Consider the following 24,421-nt stretch of genomic DNA (forward strand, 5'->3'; position numbering starts at 1 on the left):
GCTGCTACAGCTGCACAGTGCATTTGCTTTCAGTGCACAAAACCTTAAAAACAATTGGGTGACTTTTTTTTCTACTACAGTTAGTGTTTGGTCTTGTTCACAAAGAAGTAATTTTAGGTATCATGAATTTATTCATATTTTATATTTTATAAATTTTGTTTTGTTTCCTTATGAATTTCACAGTGTTAGGTACTTATATCAGAAGTGAGAATTAATATTTTTCCTTATTCACACTGAACAGTGGACAATTTTACAGGTTTCATGGATTTTTTAATAGGCTGCTTATACTTTTTCAGAAAGATATATAAGAAGCTCTTTGACAACTTTTGATTAATATAATTTCATTACTACCAGTGAGAAAGTGAGCATTTCTACCTGGTTTCTCTGACACATATCCATCAGCACATGGGATGCAGTCAAAGCAGCATATGGGTTGTCCCTGGCGAATCCCCTTCCGGGTCCCTGGAGCACATACTTTTGTGCAGACTGAATCTGGAAGCTAACAAAGATAAAGACAGTGGATATAACAAAGCCTTGAAACTTTTTAACTTGTGAGATGGATAAAGTTCTCATTTGCATTTCCAGGAAGAAATCTCTCCTATATTTAGAGGACTTGAGCCTATGATGCTGAGCAAAGTTAGCAGACAAATCATGGCAATATTGAGAACCTAGAAAGAACTCCTGCGATTGGCTCTGGAAATGCTGACCTAACTCTAATGACAGTTCTTTTTCACCTTGGCTATCAAGACCAAACTAAAGTCAAAGGAGATGCTGTGGATGATACAGGTTGCTAACTCTGTTCCTGGTTTGATGAGACCTGTGACCCCAATAATCATCTTCAGCTCATGAAAGATATTTCTTTTCAGCAAAGGCATTCCAAAGTATTATTTATTATCATCAGACATCTATCATAAGTGGTTGGCAGAAAGGAAAAAAAAAATGAATGCTCTGCCCCATGAGAAATAGGAAGGTAAAAAATTATGTAGAGAAGGCATAACTTGGAATGTTTTCTTGCTAACTACATTTAGAAATTTTAGTAGTAATCACCAGGCCCTGTATATTTTTATATTCTACATTGATGTCCACCTTGAAATCCAGAAAAAACCAAAACCCTGCATTTATATATTACTCTGAGCAAATAATTATTTATGGGATAGATAAAAATATGGTTTTTTTGAGCCAGGCATAATGACTTCAGCTCAAAAATCAAAAGCAAACACATAAACAAAAGAAAAGTTGACCATGTCCCCTGGAGGGGGAGACCTGGTAGCACTCAGAGGAAGGACAGCAAGTAGCCAAGAAGAGACTTGATACCCTATGAGAATATATAGGGGGACGTAATCCCCCTCAAGAACAGTCATAGGGGAGGGGGATAATGGGAAAATGGGGGGGGGGGAGGAATGGGAGGATACAAGGGATGGGATAAACATGGAGATGTAACAAGAATAAATTAATAAAAAAAAAAAAAAAAAAAAGAAAACAAGTATGGGATACCATGCCTAACGTTAAGTAAAATTTTAAAGTTAAAAAAAAAAAAAAGAAAAGTTAAGCCTACAAAACAATAAACCATTTAAGACATGAAACACATTTCTGTGCTTGGTAAATTTTAAATTTGTTTGAATTACATATAAAAAACCTTTATTATATAGATATAACTCCATTTTCCTCTCTCTTCCTCCACATCCCCAGCAGAAGACTCCTGCTCTATCATAGGCCATGCCAGTACTAGCATGGACCTGAGGTACCTGAAACCCCAAAAGCCACACCATTATCCAGAACACCAGAGGCCATACTGGTTACTAGGACCCCAGAGACAATGGGAATACTAACCCGAAGACACCAGAGGTCACACAGGCCACTGAAACTCCAGTTGTGACACTGCTGGAACTACAGACTCTCTGGTCACCAGAACCACATGTAACCCCAGCCAGAAAACCGTTGAAGAAAGAGAAAGCAAGGGGGAAAAGATATCCACCCAACAAAGATAAAGGCAGAAATTGGTATACTATTCTCACACTCAAATGACTAGAGGCCATCATAAAACATAATAAAAAACCCCTAGACCAACATGGTGTCAGCAGACCCACCTGTTCTACTACAGCAAACCCCAGATATTCCAACACAGCTGAAGCACAGGAAAACACAAGAAACAGACCTTAAATTCAATCTTATAAAGATGATACAGGCCCTTAAAGAGAAAATGAACAAATCCCTTAACGAAACCCAGAAAAACACAAATAATCAGGTGAAGGACATGAATAAATCTATTCAAAACCTGAAAATTGAAATAGAAGCAGTAAAGAAAACAAAAACTGAGGGAAAACTAGAGATAGGAAATCTGGGTAAGTGAACAGAAACTACAGATGCAAGCCTCATAAACAGAATACAAGAGATGAAAGATAGAATCTCAGGCATAGAAGATACTATAGGAGAAATTGATACAATGGTAAAAGGAAATGTTATAGGCACAAAATTCCCAACAGAAAATATTCAGGAAATCTGCAGTACTATGAAAAGTCCAGATCTAAGAATAATAAGAATAGAAGAAGGAGAAGATTTCCAATTCAAAGGCTCAGATAACATTTTTAACATCATAGAAGAAAATTTCCTAACCAAAGAAGGAAATGCGCATAAAGGTACAAGAAACTTATAGAACACCAAATAGACTAGACCAGGAAAGAAAGTCCCCCTTCCATATAATAATCAAATCACTAAATACACAGACCAAAGAGAAAATATTAAAAGCTGCTAGGGAAAAGGCCAAGTAACATGTAAAGGCCAGCCTATTAGAATTACACCTGACTTCTCAGTAGAGACTCTAAAAGCCAGAAGGATCTGTATAGATGCTTTGCAGATTCTAAAAGAGCACAGACGCCAGCCCATACTACTAAGCTTTCAATCCCCACAGATGGAGAAAACAAGATATTCCATGACAAAGTCAAATTTAAGCAGTACCTACCTACAAATTGAACTAGAAGGAAAACTCTAACAAAGGGGTAAACTACACCTACAAAGCACAGAAAAATAAATAATTTCACACTAGCAAAATCAAAAGAATGGACACACACACCACACAGACTCCTCTTACATACTACCACCACCACCACCACCATATCTCAAGAAACACACCTTAACATCGAAGCTAGACATTACCTCAGAGTAAAGGGTTCTAAATGGGCCAAAGAAGCAAGCTGGTATAGTCATTCTAATACCTAACAAAATAGACTCCCTATCACAATTAATCAAAAGAAATGGGGAAGGATACTTCATACTCATCAACGGAAAAATCCACCACAAAGTGGTTTCAATTCTAAACATCTCTGTCCCAAACACCCACATTTGTAAAAGAAACATTGCTAAAGCTTAAATTCCATACTGAATCCCACACATGAATAGTGGGAGACTCCAACATCCTACTTTCACCAATGGACATGTCATCCAGACAGAAACTAAACAGAGAAATAATGGAGCCAACAGATGTTATGACTTGAATTAACTTAATAGCTATCTGCAGAGCATTTCACTCAAATACAAAAGAATATACCTTATTTTCAGCACCTCGTGGAACATTCTCCAAAACTGGTCACATATTTGGTCACAAGGCAAGTTTCAATAGATAATAAAATTGAAATAAACATCTGCATTTTATCAGACCACCATTGATTGAAGCTGTATTTCAACAACAATAGAAACATAAAAAAGCTTACAAACAGATGGACATTGAACAAATCACTACTGATTTACCACTGGGTCAAGGCACAAATAAAGAAATTAGAAACTTCCTAGAATCCAGTGAAAATTTAGGCACAACATATTCAAACATATAGGACAAAATGAAAGCAATGCTATTATGAAAATTCATAGCACTGAGTACCTTAATAGAGAAATTGGAAAGATCGCATGCTAGTAACTTAACAACATACTGGATATCTCTAGAACAAAGAGAAGCCAACACACACAAGAGGAGAAATGGCAGGAAACAATCAAGCAGAGGGCTGAAATCAATAAAATAGAAATAAAAAGAATAAGAAAAAGAATTAATGAAACAAGGAGTTGATTCTTTGAGAAAATCACCAAAAGATACAAACTTTATCCAAACTAACCAAAAGGCAGGGGGTGGGGGGATATCCAAATTAACAATATCAGAAATAAAAAGGGGAGCATAACAACAAACATGGAGGAAATTAAAATAATCATTAGATCATAATTTAAAAATCTTTACAAAACTGGAAAAATCTAAAAGAAATCTAAAAGAAATAATTTCTTGATAGAAATTATTTACCAAACTTAAATTAAGATCAGATAAACAATTTAAATAGACCCCTAACCTTTAAAGAAATAGACACACAGTCATTAAAATTCTTCCAACAGCAAACAACAACAACAAAACAAACAAAAACAAAACAAAAACAAAAAACCCAGGCCTACAAGGCTTAGTACAGAATTCTACCAGATTTCCAAAGAAGAGCTAATGTCAATACTCTTCAAATTATTCGACAAAACAGAAACAGAGGGAACATTTCTAATTCATTTTATGAGGACACAAGCACCCGGATACCAAAACCACAGAAAGACTTAACAAAGAAAGAGAAGTACAGATCGATATTCCCCATGAACATTGATATAAAAATATTCCATAAAACACTCAAAAATCAAATCCGCAATCACATCAGAAAGACCATTCACCATGATCAAGTAGCCTTTATCCCAGAGATTCAAGGATGCTCCAACATACCAAAGTCCATCAGTATAATCCACCATATAAACAAACTAAAAGAAAAAACTCCCACAAGATCATCTCATTAGATGCTGATATAACCTTTGACAAAACCCAATATCCTTCATGATAAAAGTCTTGGAGACATCATGTGTACAAGAGATCTACTTAAACATAAGAAATTCCAGTAAAATCAGGAATAAGACAAGATGTCCATTCTTTCCATTACCTATCCAATATTGTACTTGAAGTTTCAGGTAGAGCAAAAAGACAATATATCCCTCCTACATACAAATGGTCAACTAGCTGAGAAAAAAAATCAGGGGAACACCCTTTGCAATAGCCTCAAAAATATAAAATATCTTGGTGTAACCCTAATAAAACAAGTAAAAGACTTGTATGACAAAAACTTCAAGTCTCTGAAGAAAGAAACTGAAGAAGATACCAGAAGCTGGAAAGATCTTCCATGCTCATGGATCAGTAGGATCAGCATGGTAAATACGTGTATCTGACCAATAAGAAATCTACCAATTTAAAGCAACTCCCAACAAAATTCCAGCACATTTTTACAGACCTTTAAATAACAATACTCAACTTCAGGTGGAAAAACTTGAAACCCAGGATAGATAAAACAATCATGTACAATAAAAAGAACTTCCTGAGTCATCACCATCCCTGATTCCAAGCTCTACCACAGAGCAACAGTAATAAAACCCACATGGTATTGGCATAAAAACAGACAGGTCAATCAAAGGAGTTGAGTGAAAGACTCAGAAGTAAATCCACACACCTCTGGTCTTGATTTTTGACAAAGAAGACAAAACCATAAAAAAAAAAAAAAAAAAAAAAAAGAAAGTGTCCTCAACAAATGGTGCTGGTCTAACTATATGTTAGCATATGTAGATAATGCGAATAGATCCATATCTATCACACTGTGAAAAACTGAAGTCAATGTGGATCCAGATACACTGAACATGGTAGAAGAGAAATTGGGGAGTAGCCTTGAACGCACTGGCACAGGAGACAACTTCCTGAACATGGCGCAGGAGACAACTTCTTTAACATAATACCAATAGGGCAGGCACTAAAACTGACAATAAATGGGACCCCATGAAACTGAAAAGCTCCTGGAAGGCTAAGGATACAGCCATTCAGACAAAGCTGCAGCCTAGAGAATGGGAAAAGATCTTCACATCTGACAGAGGGCTAACTTTCAAAATATAAAAAGAACTCAAGAAACTAGACAATAACAAAATTAAACAATCCAATTAAAAATGGAACACAGATGTAAACAGAGAATTCTCAACAGAGGAATCTCAAATGGCAAAAACAAAACAACAAACAAACAAACAAACAAAAAACACTTAAAAAACGTTCAGCATGGTTGCTACTGTCTAGAAGGTGGCCCCTACCCCAGTGGACAATCAGGAACCAAGGATGGATTTTACTACAAAAGGCCAGCTGCATCTTGGTTGTTTCTCTTCTCCTGCCCCTCTTCCACCTTTCCTCCATAGAGCCTTCCTTAATCAAAACACGCTCCATGAAAACTGCCATCTCCTCCCTGGACATATCATCCCGCGTGCTGAACCACTGTCCCGTAGAGACTGTCCACACACATTTGAAACTGGAATTGAATCTCCCTTCTGATCCTGAACCTCTAGCTGGGATGAAGATCCACATGGTCAGACTGGGATGCAAGTGGCACCTATGAAACTGCCCATACCAGAGCCCCGGATGAACAGAAGTAACAGGAAAACGGCTTTGCTGTGCAGTCATCCACCCTGGGGAGTGTGCTGGAGTGTCTGCAGCAAAATTCTGTGTCTGACATGATAAAAAAGGCTTTAATAAAATCATTTAATCTAAAATAAAAAAAAGTTCAGCATCCTTAGCCATTAGAGAAATGTAAATCAAAATGACTTTGAGATTCACTCTTACACCTGTCAAAATGGATAAGATAAAAAAAAAAATCCACAAGTGACACCTCATGCTGATGAGGATATGGAACAAGGGGAACACTCCTCCATTGTTGGTAGTAATGAAAATTTGTATCGCTACTTTGGAAACCAATATGGCAGTTACTCAGAAAGTTGGGAATCAACTTACCTGCAGACTCAGCCATCCAACTCCTGGCATATACCCAAAAGATTTTCCATCATACCACAAGGATATTTGCACAGTTATGTTCATAGCAACATTACTTTTAATAACTAGAACCTAGAAGTCCCTCAATGAAAGAATGTTTAAAGAAAATGTGATACACAATACACAATGTGAGTATTACTTAGCTGTTAATAATAATGACACCATGAAATTTGCAGGCAAATGGATGGAACTAGAAAAAAAATCATCCCAAGTGTGGTAACCCAAGTCCAAAAGACAAACATGGTATGTACTCACTTTTAAGTGGATAGTAGCTTAAAGTAAATGATAACCATGATAATCCACAGACCCACAAAAGCTAAGTAACAAGGAGAGCTCAAGGGGATACATACAAATCTCCTTAGGAAGAGAAAATAGAATAGACTTCACGGGTGGAGGGGGTGGGAATGGAGGGGTCAGGTGAGGGGGAAAATGAAACGAAAGAATACTGGGACAGGCAATGGGAATTGGGGCCATCTCAGGAATCCAAGAGGATGACCATAATTAAGACTCCTAGCAATGGGGGATGCAGAGCCTTAACTGGCCATATCCTGTAACCAGGAAATACCTCTATGGAGGGATTAGGACACCAACCCAGCCACATAACCTTCAATCTACAATTTGTTCTGCCTACAAAATGTGCTGGGGGTAAACATTATACAGAATTTGTGGGAGTGGCTAACTGGTCCATCCTGAGATCAATGCCACGAGTGGAAGCCCACACCTGACAGTGCCTGAAGGACCAGGATCCAGAGTCTGGACAGCTCAGAGATCTAGGAGAGAACCAAGCACAACTGGAAAAAAAATCCAAAAAAACAAGACAAAACAAAAAAGAGTCAGTGATATGATGCCTAATGATATTCTGCTTTACTCAGATTGGTGCGTAGTCAAATTGTCATTAGAGTGGCTTCATCCAGCAAAGGATGGAAACAGATACATAGATCCACAGCCAAACATTAGGTGGAGCTCAGGGATCCTGTGAAAGAGGGAGAGAAGAAGGAGACCCAGAGGGGTTAAGAACAGCATAAGAAAATCCACAGGATCAACTAACCTGTGCTCAAAGGAGCTCACAAACACTGAACAGACAACCAGGGAGCATGAATGGGACTGACCTGGGCCCTCTGCATATATCTTACCATTGTGTAGCTTGGTGTTCCTGTGGGACACCTAACAGTGGGGACAGGGGCCATCGCTGACTACTTTGTCACCGTTTGGGACCCTCTTCCTCATACTGGGTTGCCTTGTCCAGCCTTAATACAAGGGGAGGTCTCTAGTTTTATTGAAATTTGATATGTTTAGTTGATATCCATGGGAAGCCTGCCCTTTTCTGAATAGAAAAAAGAAGTAGATGGGAATAGGGCAGATGCAAGGTGGAGGGGTGGAGTAGGGAAGAGGATGGAAGGAAACTGTGGTTGGGATGCAAAATAGCAATAATAATAAAGAAAAACAATAGGTTAAATAAATACATGTTAAAAATTAAAAAGTAAAAATCATGAAAAATATAAACCCAACTTTAATATAGATGATAAATATAAAATTACAATGTTGTATTGAAATATTCTTTTTAAAAAATTTATTTATTGTGTATGAGTGCTTTTATCTGCAGAGGAGGGCATCAGATAACATTACAGATGGTTGTGAGCCACCATGTGGTTGCTGGGAATTGAACTCAGGACCTCTGGAAGAGCAGGCCCTTAACCACTGAGCTATTTCTTCAGTCCTATTGAAATATTCTTACTCACTACTAAATTATATTACAATTCTCATGTATTTTAATATAACATGAATTTAAAAATTATAAATAGACAAACAACAATATGAAAAGCATATATTATACTAACAAAATTGATTCGGAATATGGCAAAACTTTAGCTAGTTTACATTTATTTAGTACCTGAAAAAATAGCTTTCTATATATGTATACACATACACACACATATATATATATAAACAAAAAATACGTCAGACCAACTAACCCTTGAAGATTCAGTGTTCCAAAATAGTGTTGAGTTCTTTGGAATAACAAGTTCTTGTTTTGTATTTTTGAATTTGTATTCTCCAACCTTGACAAAGGTGATTTCTCCAGCATTATCTAATTGCCAATTGAGGATATCATAATATCCACTTTCCATATCTCCACTGCTATCAAATCCTATTTTCGTTCCATCATGGGTAGTAAATTCCATGTTCTTAAAATAAATCAATAGCTAACAAGAAAGAAGAAGAAAAAAGTAAAAGAAAAAAAAGCAATTTGTGTTACAATTTAATTATTTAGAAAATAAAGATTTATAAAAATGGTAGATTTCAGCTCATATGTTATTCATGGGCTTTTTTTTTTTTTCCAGCCCTTTTTTTTTTTTTGTTACCAACTGTGATATTTTCTAGCCATAGGTTGCAATTCAAACACAAAAGTGGTTGGGTAAATTGAGATGTGCTGTGTGTGTAATACGCATAGTGGATTATAAACATGTAAAGAGAATGGAAACTTTTGTTAATAATTTCACAATTTTATTTTATTATCGCAAGACACTAAATTATGACAACATAGTAAAGAATATTTTAGACATAGTGGGTTAAATCATTATCTTAATTTAATTTTATCTATTTTCCTTACCAACTCTAACTTTTGACGTATATTAAAACAGAATGTTTTTGTTACACTAACATAAGCTTATATGAATGTTTAGCAGCTTAATATCTCCATATCAAGACAGGAGAATAGTTGGAATACTTTTCATTCTCTTTGGCCCACTTTCCCTGTGTAAGGATACAAAAGTCCATGACTATTTCCTTTTTTTTTTTTTTTTTTTTAAATCTCACAACACTCTCTGAGAAACCAATTGAAAGAAAGAGAGAAAGAAAGAAAGAAAATCACAGTCTAGTGGAGAGAGGTTATATTGCTGCTGTGTCACAGTTTTCTCCTAAAGTGAAACATTTCATCATTTCAAAGAAGCTCTTTACATAGAAAGTTAAATGACTCAAAATAGCTTCTGGAGACCTCTGAAACTGAGCAGATTCACTAGGTCCCTCCTTGACAGAGAAATAAAGAAAGCTGAGAATCCTTCCAGGCTAACTGTGCTAAAGTACAGAGGAGACTCAGACAAGTCAAGGTGCACAGAAGACTTTTGAGACAAGTCCATCTGCTTAAAAAAAAGAGAAACCAGCTGAGCTGACTGGAAGTCATTTAGACCAACTTGAAAAGAACACCCCTCTGAGCGGACCAAAGACTGTGCAGTGTGCTCCAGGTTCCTAGTTTTTGTCACCCATGCTGGTGTGGGCCTTGGTGATGCATCAGTCTTTGAGTCGTTTCTGCTTCTGGTAAGTAACCCATAACCCATATCTCTTTAAGTAACTCCAAGAAAATCCACTGGTTTACTAAGTTGGACTTTGGTGGTATCTGAACTTTGTTCTGTTGTGGGCTCCCTATCTGGGGTGAATAAGACATGTGCGTTGAGTTTTCCCATGACAAGTTTTCTCACATAACAGTTGCTGCTGTAGAAAGAATGTTGAAAGGGCATAGGAGAGGTAATGGCTGATTGACTTAGGAAACTGGAATTCTTCATTTCTCAGAAAGAGTCCACTTTAGCTGGGCTATAAATGATTAGGAAATTGCCTTGAGAGTGTGCTTCTGCATTCTAATCTTTCACAGGGCAGAAAAGGACATGGCCAATGATACAAGAGTTCATGGGACTGATGGTAAGCCTATAGGATCAAAGATAGACATTTACAAGAATCCTATGAGAAAATAACGTTTCTCTAACTCACACCTGACCTTATTAGCTTTAGGCAAATAAGAGCATGCTTTCTTTAGTATAGAGCTAATCCATTACACAGGGCATAATCTTGATCATTAACTGCATTACAAGCATTTGGATTTCTCAACCAAAGGACCTAGTGTGGTTGTCAGCTCTCCACAGACCAGTAAGGCTGCAGAAGCTGGTAGAAAGAGCCTACATGATGGTGTCTTAAGATCCGAATTCTTTTGGTTCTGTAAATATTGTGACCAGAAGCAAGGCACACATTTAGGAAGCATTATCTGCCTGGTTTGTAAAGAGAGGATAAGTATTTTTCCTAATTGTTGTCATAGGAATTAAGGCTATATACCTGAATGAATTTACTACGTGAATATACTAAGAAAGCGTTTTAGTCACCACTTACCCCTGGTGCTGTTTTTTGTCACCTGGTCTTTTGTTACTCTTCTGTCTCTTTTCCTGTCTATTCTTCCCAATTCCAATAAAATATATGTCAGAAATCATGAAATTTTAACTCTTATTGCCAAATCCATAAAATGTACCCCTAGGCTTACCAAAAGGGTAAAGCAAATAAATGGTCGAAGACTTCCATACTTAGACACTTCCCTAGATCATCCTTCCCACAGTTTCACTTGCTTGTCATTTTTGGATGGTGGGGCACTATTATCTACCATCATACACTTCCCAAGATTTTAGAAATGCCAGGTGTGTACCATGCATGCACCTAATCTCAGAGACTGATACAGGTACATAGCGTAAGCTCCTCTCAGAAGGAGGAGGAGAAAGAGCAGGGGAAGAAAAATAAGGAGAAGAGAAAAGGCCAGAAGAATGTAGAAATAACCAATCAAAGAACACAATTTGAAAGGTTTTCTAGCCATGCCTATTGGTAGGATAAGCTTGAAACAAAAGTAAAAGCTGTGTATTTATTTTGGTCTCTGTTAAACAAATACTTTATACTGATACATTTACCAGGATTTCCTGTTTATGTTATTTTCTATAGTAAGGACTTAATTTTTAAAAATTTGTTGGCATATGGTGCTATATGGAGAAGAACAACCCTTGATACAGACAACTGCTGATTTTCGTCTTGACACTATGTGGTATCTAGATCATCTTTAAAGCCTGTTTTACTTGCAATAATTGAGTAAATTTAAATTTAGCATTTCAGTGTTCAGATAAGCTAGAGGATCATTATTGAGTGTTCAAGAGTATTTATCATGACAAATATCCAAAGGACATCTAGTAAAATCATATCTTTGACATCTAAAATATAATTTAATTTATCACTGTGTATTTATCACAACTTTCTTAGTACATATGAATGTATCTGTGGTTCTTGTCTAGTTCTGTTGCTGTGACAAATACCATGGCCCAAAGTGATTTTGGGGGAAGAAAGAGCTATTTAGTTTACATTTCTGTAATCCATAGTTGATGGAAATCAGGCTAAGAGTCTGGAGGCAGAACCACAAAGGAATGCTGCTTATTGGCTTGTTCTTTGGCATATGATGAGCTGTCTTTACTATAAAGTCCAGTCCCACCTGTCTGGAGATGGTGCCACTCAATGTGGACTTTGCCTTCTCACCCCAATCATCAATCAAGACAAGCTCTTGGGGAGAACCAAGATGGTGGTACCCATCGTGCACTGTGTTTGTGTAACAGGACCACAGTGACTGTGGAAGTAACGAGAGGCCATGCTGCTGACTCCAAAATGCCAGCCACTGTGTTTCCCAGATGAGGAGAACCTCATCTGTGTTGGGAATGATAGGTTCTAGCCTCCAGCCACCCCTCTATTCCCACCATCCTGAGGAAAGCTCCCTGGTGCTGTGGGCATGTGGTTCCAGTCTCTGGTCAACTGAATCCCAGGACCCAGAGAAATGATCCCAGCCTCTGGTCCAAGGTTCTATTTATTTTTCTGAGGAGTCCTACCAGACCTCAGGAATATAAATGATCTCAGTGCAAGATGGCAACATCCATTGGGCATGGTGTCAGGGCAGCTGGAGATTAATGACTATGGATTGAATGAGGAAGTGGCAGGGCTGTTCACTGTGGGAGTTCCTCCTGTGAGTTTCCTAAGGAGAACTGAAGGTCCTCAGGATCATACTGGTTAGACCTCACCCACTCCAGTTACCTTGCCTATAGGTCCAACTGGAACAAAAACACCTGAGGAGATATGTAGTCTATTCCTTGAAATTCAACCACCAGTCCACAGACCTACCCACTATCCTGAGAATGGATGTTCCCAAAACATCCAGGCTCCTTCCTAGGGTTTTTTCCTGAACCCCTAAGAAACACAACAGGCATTAGAAACAACCAGCCAATGCCAGAGACAACCAGATAGCTAAAGGCCAGTGTATGAACACAATCAACAAAAGCCAGGGCAATATGGCACCACCAGAACCTAGTTATCCCACTGCAAATAGCCCTGTTTTGCTTACACAAAACAGTTGTGTTTACCCTAACACAACTGAAACACAAAAACCTGACCTTAAATCTATGCTTATGAAGATGATAGAGGCCTTTAAGGAGGAAAAAAATAAATTGCTTAAAGAAATACAGGAAAATACAATCAATCACATAAAGGCCTTTAAAGAGGAAATTAATAAATCCCTTAAAGAAATACAGGGAAATACAAACAGGTGAGGAAATGAATATGACAGTTCAAGATCTGAAAATGGAAATAGAAACAATAAAGAAAACACAAACTGAGGAAGTTCTGGAGATGGAAATCTTAGGGAAGAAAACAGGAAGTACAGAAGTAAGCATCAGAATATAAGAGATGGAGGAAAGAATCTCAGGTGTGGAATATACAAATGAAGAAATCGATACACCAGTCAAAGAAAATGTTAAATTTAAAAATTCCTGACACAAAACACCCACAAAAACAAGGGAATTATGAAAAGAATAATAGAATAGAATAATAATAGGAATAGAATAAAGAGAAGATTCCTGCTTCCAAGGACCAGAAAATATTTTCAACAAAATCACAGAAGAAAATTCCTTCAAGCTAAAGAACAAGATGCACACACAGACACACACACACACACACATGCACACACACACACACACACATACACACACACAGGAGGCCTACAAAATACCAAATAGATTAGACCAGAAAAGAAAATCCTCCTACCACATAATAATCAAAACTAAATGTGAAGAACAAAGAAAAATATTAAAAGTTGCAAGTGAATAAGGCCAGGTAGCATATCAGAATCACATCTGACTTCTCAATAGAGACTCTAAAAATAGGAAGAGCATAGGCAGGTGTCTTGCAGACATCAAGAGACCACAAATTTCAGCCCAGACTACTGTACTCAGCAAAACTTTCAATCACCATAGATGGAGAAAACAAGATATTCCATGACAAAGCCAAATTTAAACAATATCTATGCACAAACCCAGCCCAACAGAAGATACTAAAAAACAGAAACAAAAATTAAAAAACTCTCCAATTGAATGTTAACTACACTCAAGAAAACACAGGAAATAAGTAGCTCAATTGTAGCAAAAACAAAAGAAGAGAAGCACACAAACACACTACAACCACCAACATCAAAATAATAGGAACTAACAATAATTGCTCATTGATATCTCTCAACATTAACGGACTTAATTGCCCAAGAAAAAGATACAGGCTAACAGAATGGATGTGTAAACAGGACCCATCATTTTGCTATATATAATAAACACACCTCAGCAACAAAGATAGACATTAACTCAGAGTAAAGGTCTGGAAAAAGGTTTCCCAAGCAAATGGAGCCTAGAAACAAACTGCAGTAGCCATTCTAGTATCTAATAAAATAGTTTTTCAACCAAAATTAATAAAAAGAAATGGGAAGGACATCTCATAATCATCAAAGGAAAAGTCCACTAAGTTGACATCTCATTTCGGAACATCTATGCCCCAAATACAAGGGCACCTACATTTGTTGTTGTTGTTTTTGCAGTTTCTTTCTTTTTATTATTATTATTTTTTATTTCTTTTCTTTTTTTATGTACACATTTATATTATTACACATGTATACAATAAACTATCTACAGCAAGAAGAACCACAAAACAATCAGGAATTATATGAATGTTACATTCATAGTGTTTTGGCTATTTGTATTTGGCAACCTTGAAGAAAACATCTTTCCTATCTTAGTGTGTCCAAAATTCTGAATGTAAATCCATGTCTATCATATCTCATCTTTATTAACATAAAATAACTATCTAGACCTAAAAACATCTTAACTCCTAAACAACCAAGCTTACTTGTAAAACTAAACTATCTGGTCTTCAACCTCATCAGAAACTTGAGAAGGAATAAACTTATTACCTAAGTATTGATTATCAGCTTCCAAAATGAGAAAATGACAGAGACAGTTTGTTGTCTTAACAGTCACCCAAAACTCTCTATAACATTGGAGCATCATCTTCAACCCTCTGCCCCAATATATCTGACAGACACATTTGTGAGGCAGGAACTATTGAGGACTTGCTTACCCTGTCTTGGCAGAATTTGGCCATCGACTCTGCCTGTAGCCAAGCATGGCCATTTTAAGGCAGAATTCTGTCAGTGGCTGAAACAAGGACATTTTGCCCAGTGGTTTGTTTGCCACATTTGAAGCCATCTCCATAAGGAGGTTCTTTGATGCTCATCATCTTCTGTGAGGTAGGCTGGATGTTTCTAGGAGTTAATCTGTCTTATTGTCAACGAATCTTTAAAATAATAAAAACATCTTTAAATACCATATTCTGTAGGTCTCTGAGGTTTTTGAAGACCTTATCTAACCATTTAACCTTATCTATCTATAGAATTATATCTATTTGTAAAACCTAGGATGTATATTCCTGTGATTAAAAAGACTAGTAATTGACATGACCATGATTTGATCGACTAACAATTGTTAGTATTAAGTATTACTTAATTATCTGAAACAGCCTGCAATAGTAATTTCAAAGTATTAGAAGTAAACTTTGTATTATAATTGAATTATATGGCTACAATACTTTATATTAGAGTAGAAATACATATAATGTGTGTGAAGAATAATCTTCAATTTTGAATTCTATACCAATGTTTCAAAATTAAACTTATTTTGCATCAATATACAAAATTCTATACCAGTGAATTAAGAATAACCTTCTGAATAACAAGTAACAAGGAGTCGATTCAATAATCTACTTTTGGCCCTATGATCCCTATATATTTCTATGTTCCTCCTTCTTCCTTTTCAACCCTTATCTCCAAACCTAAGGAAGAAAGATAAGGGAAAGGAGAGATATACCTGAGTCCAACCTCATTTTCTTTGTGAATAGGACCAATAATAACTTATAACCAACTCTCAATGGAAATAAACATCTATAGCCCAAGAAAGCAACCAAAATCCTAACCAACCTCCATTAAAGGAAATGGGGCATCAATCTCTTAAGGTTTCTTCCTATTGATTTGGAATGAATAATACCGTTGTAGGGGCCTAAATAAAACTGGGGAAAATAGTTAAACAAACTAGCAATAACTTCTGGTCCAATTCTAAATGTTGAGAAATTCCAGGCTTAATTAAAGTCCTGTGTAGGACAGTCTGAAATGCTGGACCAGTTGAGATTAGAAGTTTTTCTTGAAGCTGTACTGTTCTGATGAATAACAGCAACTGAAGCACTTGGTGCTGGAACATGAAGGATGCAGGATGTCAATGTCCAGCATGTTGAGAAGAATGATTCCTATCAGGTATGATTCTTTTGTTCTGAAAACATATAATTTCTCACAAGCATTATACAGTCTTAAAATTATAAATATGCAAGGTGTGCACGATGCACAGAACAATTAAGTCTAGTTCTCTGCTCTTTGTATGAGCAGAAAAAAAGACATCTGTAAATCTTTATTGATGCCATAGGAATAATGGCAGCTTACTATTAGTCACAAGGATTCTGTAACCAACAAGAAGCCTTGTCTATGCAAAGACATTCATATTTCAGACAGTCTCAGAGCTATTCCCATTTAGTGGGATTAGCAATATAAGTTACTTGCATGTTCTACAGTTTGAATTCTTTATATCCCGATTGTAGCCCCCTCCCTCACTATCTCCCAACTCCCCTATGGGCACCTACATTTGTAAAATAAACATTATTGAGGCTTAAATAACACATCAATCACCACCAACTAGTGGTGGAAAACTTCAACACCCATCTCTCACGAAAGGACAGGTCATTGAGACAGAAACCAAACAGAGAAATAACGAACTAACAGATGTCATGAATCAAATGATCCTAACAGATATCTACAGAACTTTTCACCCAACCCCAAAAGGAATATACCTTTATATCAGCACCACATGGAACCTTCTCCAAAACTGTCCATAGCACTAAATGCCTTCATTAAAAAAATTAGAGAGATCCCATACTAGCAACTTAACAGCATACCTGAAAGCCTTAGGGGGAGGTGGGCGGGTGAAGGAAACATACCCAAGAGGAGTAGATGGCAGGAATAACTCAGGGCTGAAATCAGTAAATTAGAAACAAAGAGAACAATACAAAGAATCAACAAAACCAAGAACCAGTTCTTTCAGAAAATCAAGAAGATAGAAAAACCGTTAGTCAAACTATATAAAGGACAGAGAGAAAATATTCATATTAACCAAATGAGAAATGAAATGGGGGACATATCAACAGACACTGAGGAAATCCACAGAATTATTAGATCTTACTTCAAAAGCCTGTATGCAAGAAAATTGGAAAATCTAAATTAAATGGACAATTTTTTTGATAGATTCCACTTACCAGAGTTAAATCAAGACCAGGTAAACAAGTTAAATAGTTCTAAGTAAATAGAAGAACTCATTAAAAAATCTTTATACAAAAAAAAAAAAATGAGCTAGAAATGATCATAATAAGTAGAACATTATGATAGGCAGATTTGGGCCCAGGGGTCCTGCTCAAACTAAGGCACCAGCCAAGGACAATACAGGTGGTAAACTTTAAGCCCCTACCCAGATCTAGCCAATGGTCAGAACACTCTCCACAGTTGAGTGGAGAGTGGGTATGACTTTCTCACGTACTCTGGTGCCTCACATTTGACCATGTCCCCTGGAGGGGGAGACCTGGTAGCACTCAGAGGAAGGACAGCAGATTGCCAAGAAGAGACTTGATACCCTATGAGCATATACAGGGGGAGGTAATCCCCCTCAGGAACAGTCATAGCAGAGGGCAATAATGGGAAAATGGGGGGGAGGGAAGAATGGGAGGATACAAGGGATGGGATAAATATTGAGATGTAACAAGAATAAATTAAAAAAAAAAAAAAAGCCCAGGACTAAATGGTTTCAGTGCAGAATTCTACCAGATTTTTCAAGAAGAGCCAATACCAATACACCTTAAACTATTCCACAAAATAGAATCAGAAGGAACATTGCCAAAGTTATTCTATGAGCCCACAGTCACTCTGATACATTAACTACAAAAGACCCAAGAAAGATTATTTCAGGCCAATTTTCCTTATGAATATTGACACAAAAATACTCAATAAAATACTTATAAACTGAATCCAATAATACATCAAAAATATCATCCACCATAACCAAGTAGGCTTAATTCCCACGCATGGAGGATTGCTTGAATATATAAAAATCCATCAATGTAATCTACCATATAAACAAACTGAAAGAAAACCCCCCACATATGATCTCATTAGATGCTGAAAATGCATTTGACAAGATCCAATGCTCACTCATGTTAAAAGTTGTGGAGAGATCAGTGATACAAGGCACATACTTAAACAGAATAAAGTAAATATATAGCAAGTCTATAGTCAACAGTAAATTAAACAGAAAAACTTAAATACATTCCACTAAATTCAGGAACAAGACAAGGCTGTTCACTCTCTCCAAATCTCTTCAATATAGAACTTGAAGTTATAGCTACAGCAATAAGACAGCTAAAGGTGATCAAGTGGGTAAAAATCTGAAAGGAAGAAGTCAAAGTATTGCTATTTGCAGGCGATATGATATTATACATAGGTGACCCAAAAAATTCTACCAGGGAACTCTTACAGGTGATAACCACCTTCAGCAAAGTGGCTGGGTACAAAATTAACAACAACAACAACAAAAATTAGTAGCCCTTCTGTGCACAAAAGACAAATGGTGAGGGGGTGGGGTCACATATTGAATGGTGTTATCTGGGGGGCTAAGAACTGTCAGCAATGAATACAGAGTGGGCCAATTTGAAAATGAAAGTTAAGTGGAAATACAAGGGTCTCAGCTACTGTGGCATCTGTCACACTGACAGTGTTTTACAAAAGTAGAGCAATAACAATCAGGCAAGGAAGTAGTAACACATCAGAGAGCTAAGTGGGCATCCCGCAGGGCTGACAGGGACAGAGCAGGGATGCTCAAGTTCCATATTTCCAGTAAGAGAAAGATAAGGACAGAAATAAGCAGGGACTCTTGGGTGAGAACACTCTTGGCCAGACTTCTTAGATTACTGGGTACCAACATGAGTCGTTTGACAGAAGATGAAGGACAAGCACTGTGGATGTGGTTTTCCCAGATAACCCCGATAATCTTTACCCCCTGCCATCCATGCTTTGTGTGGCTCCTATACTGTATGAAGACTTCATCCTCTAGATTTACTTCAAGATAGATAAGACCAATGGTTAAGATAAAAGAGTGGGAGGGAAAGGAAATTTGTATACACTATCCAGGCATCATCTTAAACTGGAGAGACATACACGTTTTTGCCCTAACGTGAACATGATGTTTTGGAACCCAAGTTCCGTATTGTAAACAAGGGACAGACAGAATGAAGAGAGCAGAGTTGCTAACTCATGTTGTACTTCTAGACACATTTAAATTTCATTTCTGTGAAGAAAAACAGCTTATTTTATAAAAGGCATCTTTTTTAAATGGGATTTTAAAAAAATCACTGACAACAAACCTAATAACTTGGCAGTAAATGAGGACTTAAAATTAACAATCAAGCGATTCAGGCAACTGAATGCGGTAAGTGTTGGCGCTATAAAACTTTACCGAAGCAAATCAGCAGTTTTAATGGCATGAACCTGGCAGCAAAAACTTGATTTTAGGGGGCTGAAGAGATGGGTCAGTGGTTTAGAACACTTGCTGCTCTTGCAGAGGACCCAGGTTCAATTCTCAGCACCCACATCATGGAGCAAACCATCAATAGTTCCAGTTCTAAGATGAGCCACTAGTGACCTCCAAGGGCACCAGGCACTCACATAGTGCCGTTACATGCATGCAGGTAAGACATCCATATCCATAAATAGAATAAAATAAATATTAAAAATATTTATTAAAAAACCTTGATTTTTACCCCATGCTATATCATAAGGTAAAATAACTTACCTCCCTGGGCTCAAAGGTAGGTATTTTTGAACATGGTACATTTGCCATATCTGATTCAGGTAGGTCACATCTGCTTAGACGATCCAGGGCATAAGCCATAGCATACACAGCTTGTTTGACATTGTTTGTGATTCTCAGCTGAGACACATCCAGGTAGGTGTTTTTCAGATCTTCCAGCTTCTCCTCTCCAGTGCAGAGCTGGTCAGACATGTCATACAGTCTGTCTTTTTTACCAGTCATATTCACTCTGTGGTCCACATTGTAAGGTACACTGCTATTGGGCCAGGTACAGTTAAAAGCAGTTTGCCAGAATTCAATGGTCAAGACATCAGTGGGGTCCTTGCTAGGGTGTATATCATAAAGAAATTCTTTTAATCCTGGTATAACACTTCTGGGTGCTGCAAATCCAATAGTTCCTCCAAAATATGGAAAATACTCGGGCTTTGCAATGAGGGCTGAGGTAATCCAGGCTTCGCTGGCTATCCATGTCCTGTCCGTTATGTTATGATGAACCATTTCCAGCACAAAGGGGCTGAGGTCAATGTCAGTTGTAAAAAGCACAATGACTTTGGCAGTGGAACTCTTTACTGCCTTAATAGCATTTTGCATTTTCTCATTGGAGTAGACTTTGGGAATGGTTTCAGAGAAAGCAACACAGAGGTTGGCACTCTCCATTTTTTCCCTAAAGGATTTTACTCCATATTTTCCATAATCATCATCAGCTGCAATAGCACCGACCCAGACCCAACCGAAGTGCTTGATGAGAGTCACCATGGCCTCCGACTGGACCTTATCACTGGGAATTGTGCGAAAATAAGATGGAAACTGGAATTTGTCGCTAAGAATTGAGCAGGAAGAAAAATAGCCCACCTAAAATTGAAAATATTTATAGTCATTAGGATGCCAGAGCCAATTCTTAAAAGACAGCTTCAGAAATATCAACAGGGAGGGAGCTGGACAGTTCTCCCATGGTTCTTCCATCCTTCTGTAGACCGTGACATCCTACTGGTGCTTCTACATGGTGGGTGGGGTTGGGGACTATTCTGGCAACACTTTGGTTGCCCTATCAAGGCAAAGGTGTCAGGGTTGCCCGTAGGTAAGGTGAAGGTTCTCAGTGTACCAGTGTTCATGGGTGGAAGCATAGCACTGTCAGGAAGGTCATCTGCAAGTTCCCTTATCCTCCTGGACACTGGTGGTTCCCTGAGTCGGAATATCTGGACTCTTTCCCAACTTTAGCATCTCCTGTGTGGAGATGATGGACTGAGTCCAAGGCTTGGCCTCGAGTCCAAGGCTCACATATTTGAATGTGTCTCCTGTGTGCTCTCCTGCTCTCACCTCTGCTCCCACCTCTGCTCTCACCTCTGCTCCCTTACTTCACTTGAGTTTTTTGTCTCTCTTTTGGTTTCCTTCTGTCAGGACTCCTGAGTATGTAGGTCCTAAAACTTGACTTGAGAGAGATTACTAATACTCCAACCTGAAGTCTAGGCACTGTTCTCCAACAAAGTCACCAGAAACTTCCCTTTTAATGTACATAGCCAGATAAATGAACAAGTGTGCTTTCCTCACTTGGACTGTAGTTCTCTGTGGTTAGCATTTAGGGAGACTTAAGCATGGAGATCAGCTGAGCACACATTCCTGACAATCTTTTATGTACCTTTGCTGTATGTAGTGTGCCCTTCATGTTGCTGACTTGCACCTCAAAACATGTTACCTTCTCCCCTATCCAGTCTCCTGCACTAAGGCATCACCACCAGTGTGATGCCCTATAACCCCTTAGCTCCAACTGAATCCTTAATGAGTGCTGCAATATTATCCCTGTGCTCTATTTCCCTCTGTTAATATTTTACTCTTCTTATTCCACTGGCTAATGTTCTTATTCTCCTTCCTAACTGCACAAACAACAGATTCATAGAAGGTACTATGTAGGAAAGCATGTCTTTAAGAAGGAATGACTTGTGAGTTCTGAGATTTGATAAATTATTTTCCATATAAGATCTTGTTACTTGGACCTCCTGAGTCTTTGTTTTCCCCACAAGAAAATTAATACAACAATAGCCTAGATTTTTATGTTTCTTGATATTAAAGTATTAAACAGAAAATTTATTTTATCTTTCCCACCGCCTAGACTCACTAAAAGACCTTATGGTGAAATATATCTAGAGCTTTCTAAGGTATGCTTGAGTTTATTAGAGTTTAGTGGAAGATAGAGCTCAGAGCAGGAGAGCAGGTGCAGTTTGGATGAGCTACATGAATCTCACCCTAAGACAGATTCCAAGTCCCCCACCTTTCTTTGTATTGTTTCACAGTACTTTTCCATCCTCCCCACACTCACATTTGAAGCTTTATAAGTTAAATACGATGTTGGGCAGAGGCTGTGGGTCATTAATGCAGCAGTTGTCAACAGTGAGCCAGTCCCTGGATTTTATACCCAGTATCAAAAGAGAAAGGGGAGGGGGGGAGAAGGGAGGAGGGTGGGGTATGGAGGGGAGTCAGGTATGGAGGGTGGAGGAAATAAAGAGGGTGAGTGAAATACTCCTATCACATCAGTATCACCAGTTATCTTGCTCATCATTCATATTAGTACACTGAGACACTTGCACAGCACAGCCACGGAAGTAACTCTAGATCTTTTCATTTTTCCCAATAATACATGCTTTGCAATTTCTTATTCTTGTATTGACATATACCATCCTCTCTGGGTTTAAAATAAGTTATTAAGTAAGGTTACATGAAATTCCCAGGCCTATTTTACTATGTTAGGGTGATGATTTTGCTCATGACTAACAAGTACCAAAAAAAGACCCAAAGAGTAACCTATGCCTTATCCAACCACCAATCAACCATGAAGTACTCATGAATGACCTCTATTGGGCTCCACATAGTGCATGGAGCATGGTCACTAGTGCGCTGTCCACATCACTGAGTCATGACTCAGTCAGTGCAAGCAGGATGTTGCAGGAGATAGAACAATCTCAGTTGCTCTAAAAAGGCCGTAGTGCACACTCCTGGGTCTGGGAGCACTTGGGCCCTATTCTATGTTGTCTCTGTAGCTTAGCTCAGTCTCTCTGGACCTCACTGTTATTTACAATCATTTTTATACACTGTCATATTTTCTCCTCTTATTTTTTCTTTTGAGACAGATTTTTTTGGTATATAATACCTCTGACTGTCTTGGAACTAACTTTGTAGACCTGGTTGGTCTCAAACTCACATAGATCCACCTGCTTCTATCCCCAAACTCTTAGGGTTAAGAGCATGTGCCCCCCTTCCTGGCACAGAAAACATTTGCATTTTTCTAAGCACATAGCACACTGTTCAAAGATACCTGACACATGTAATACAAGCCCAGAATTCTTGAAGAAGCAACTGACAAGGATGATCCCCCTGCTCCAATAATTCCTACTAGGTATTTTCCAGTGCTGGTTCTAAATTGGGGCTTGTATTCTTCCTGCCCTGTAAGAAATGTCAAGGCAGTCTCCATTGATTTGGAGATGGAGAAACAGGTGTCAAAGATCTGATAGCCCATAGTGTGGTTGGGCAGAATGTCTGTCCTCTCATTAATCTCCTTGATGGTGTGGATCATGGTCTTCATCCAGCGGAAACCCCGGAAGTTAAACCTGGAAAGGAAAAGCTTCTGTGAGGCAGTGGACACTGTGGGGGTGGAGCTTGAAAGGCGTGGAGCTGCAGTTTAGTGAATGAGGATAGCTTTTTTTGCGGAAGCAGCAGCAGGTACCATGTCAATTTTTCACAAATGCCATTACAATCGTAAAAGATTCAAACATCAGTTTCAGTCAGTTTTACATTTTCTTGCCCCATGTATCTCTTACATCCTAAAAATATTTTCAAATTTCTCATTACTTCTTTTCAAAAATAGTTCTAGTCACAATTCTCTTCAGCAAACACATATAACAATCCCTTACTTTATCATTTCTTTGGATGTTCCTAGGGATATGATTATTTTCTTCTTCTTGGCTTATTTTCTTCAGAACATTAATTATACTGATAAAAATAATTTTAACACATTAATTACTAATGGCAGAAGTTATTGAATCCACCATGTAAAATTCTATATCCTATGCTGTAATTACAGCATGCATCTTACCGCTGAGAGAGGTTTAACTGACGTTGTCTTCCTGCTGTTCTCATGTAAAAATGTAAATGTGGGACTCTTATTTTTTATCCTGCATCCATTAAAAAAGAAATACTTCTTCTGTAGTCCATCACAATATTGTTTTCAAGGACTTCTGCGTGACACAACACAAAAAACTCCTCTCCTAGTCCTAATTTTCACCTGAATTATAACTATACTTTAACAAAATTGTGCAAAAACAATTATTTAAGTAACTGTTCTATTGCTATCCTCTGTGGCTAGCTGGACTATTTAACATTATATCTTCAGCTTAGTAAATATTTTAAATTTAATATCTAAAAGTAAATATCTCTATTGACAATTTGGACTTTTCCTTCC

The 24,421-nt window shown here is 37.8% G+C and overlaps 1 protein-coding gene across 2 annotated transcripts in view; it reads right to left on the minus strand.

Annotated features, from left to right (window-relative positions):
- LOC127199285 (vomeronasal type-2 receptor 1-like) overlaps positions 1–24,421 on the minus strand; it is a 31,399-nt gene that overhangs the window by 1,952 nt on the left and 5,026 nt on the right. The window contains exons 2-7 of one of the 2 annotated variants that reach the window (XM_051157256.1): positions 23,279–23,570; positions 20,022–20,823; positions 19,099–19,173; positions 15,395–15,399; positions 8,833–9,063; positions 376–499 (exon numbers count right to left, since the gene is read on the minus strand). In XM_051157256.1, coding sequence (XP_051013213.1) covers positions 376–499; positions 8,833–9,063; positions 15,395–15,399; positions 19,099–19,173; positions 20,022–20,823; positions 23,279–23,570 — 1,529 coding nt within the window. Of the gene's footprint in view, positions 1–375; positions 500–8,832; positions 9,064–15,394; positions 15,400–19,098; positions 19,174–19,953; positions 20,824–23,278; positions 23,571–24,421 lie in introns of both variants that reach the window. The other variant, XM_051157255.1, reaches the window with a different exon arrangement.

This window comes from Acomys russatus, chromosome 15, assembly GCF_903995435.1.
Source record: "Acomys russatus chromosome 15, mAcoRus1.1, whole genome shotgun sequence".
Lineage (NCBI taxonomy): Eukaryota > Metazoa > Chordata > Mammalia > Rodentia > Muridae > Acomys > Acomys russatus.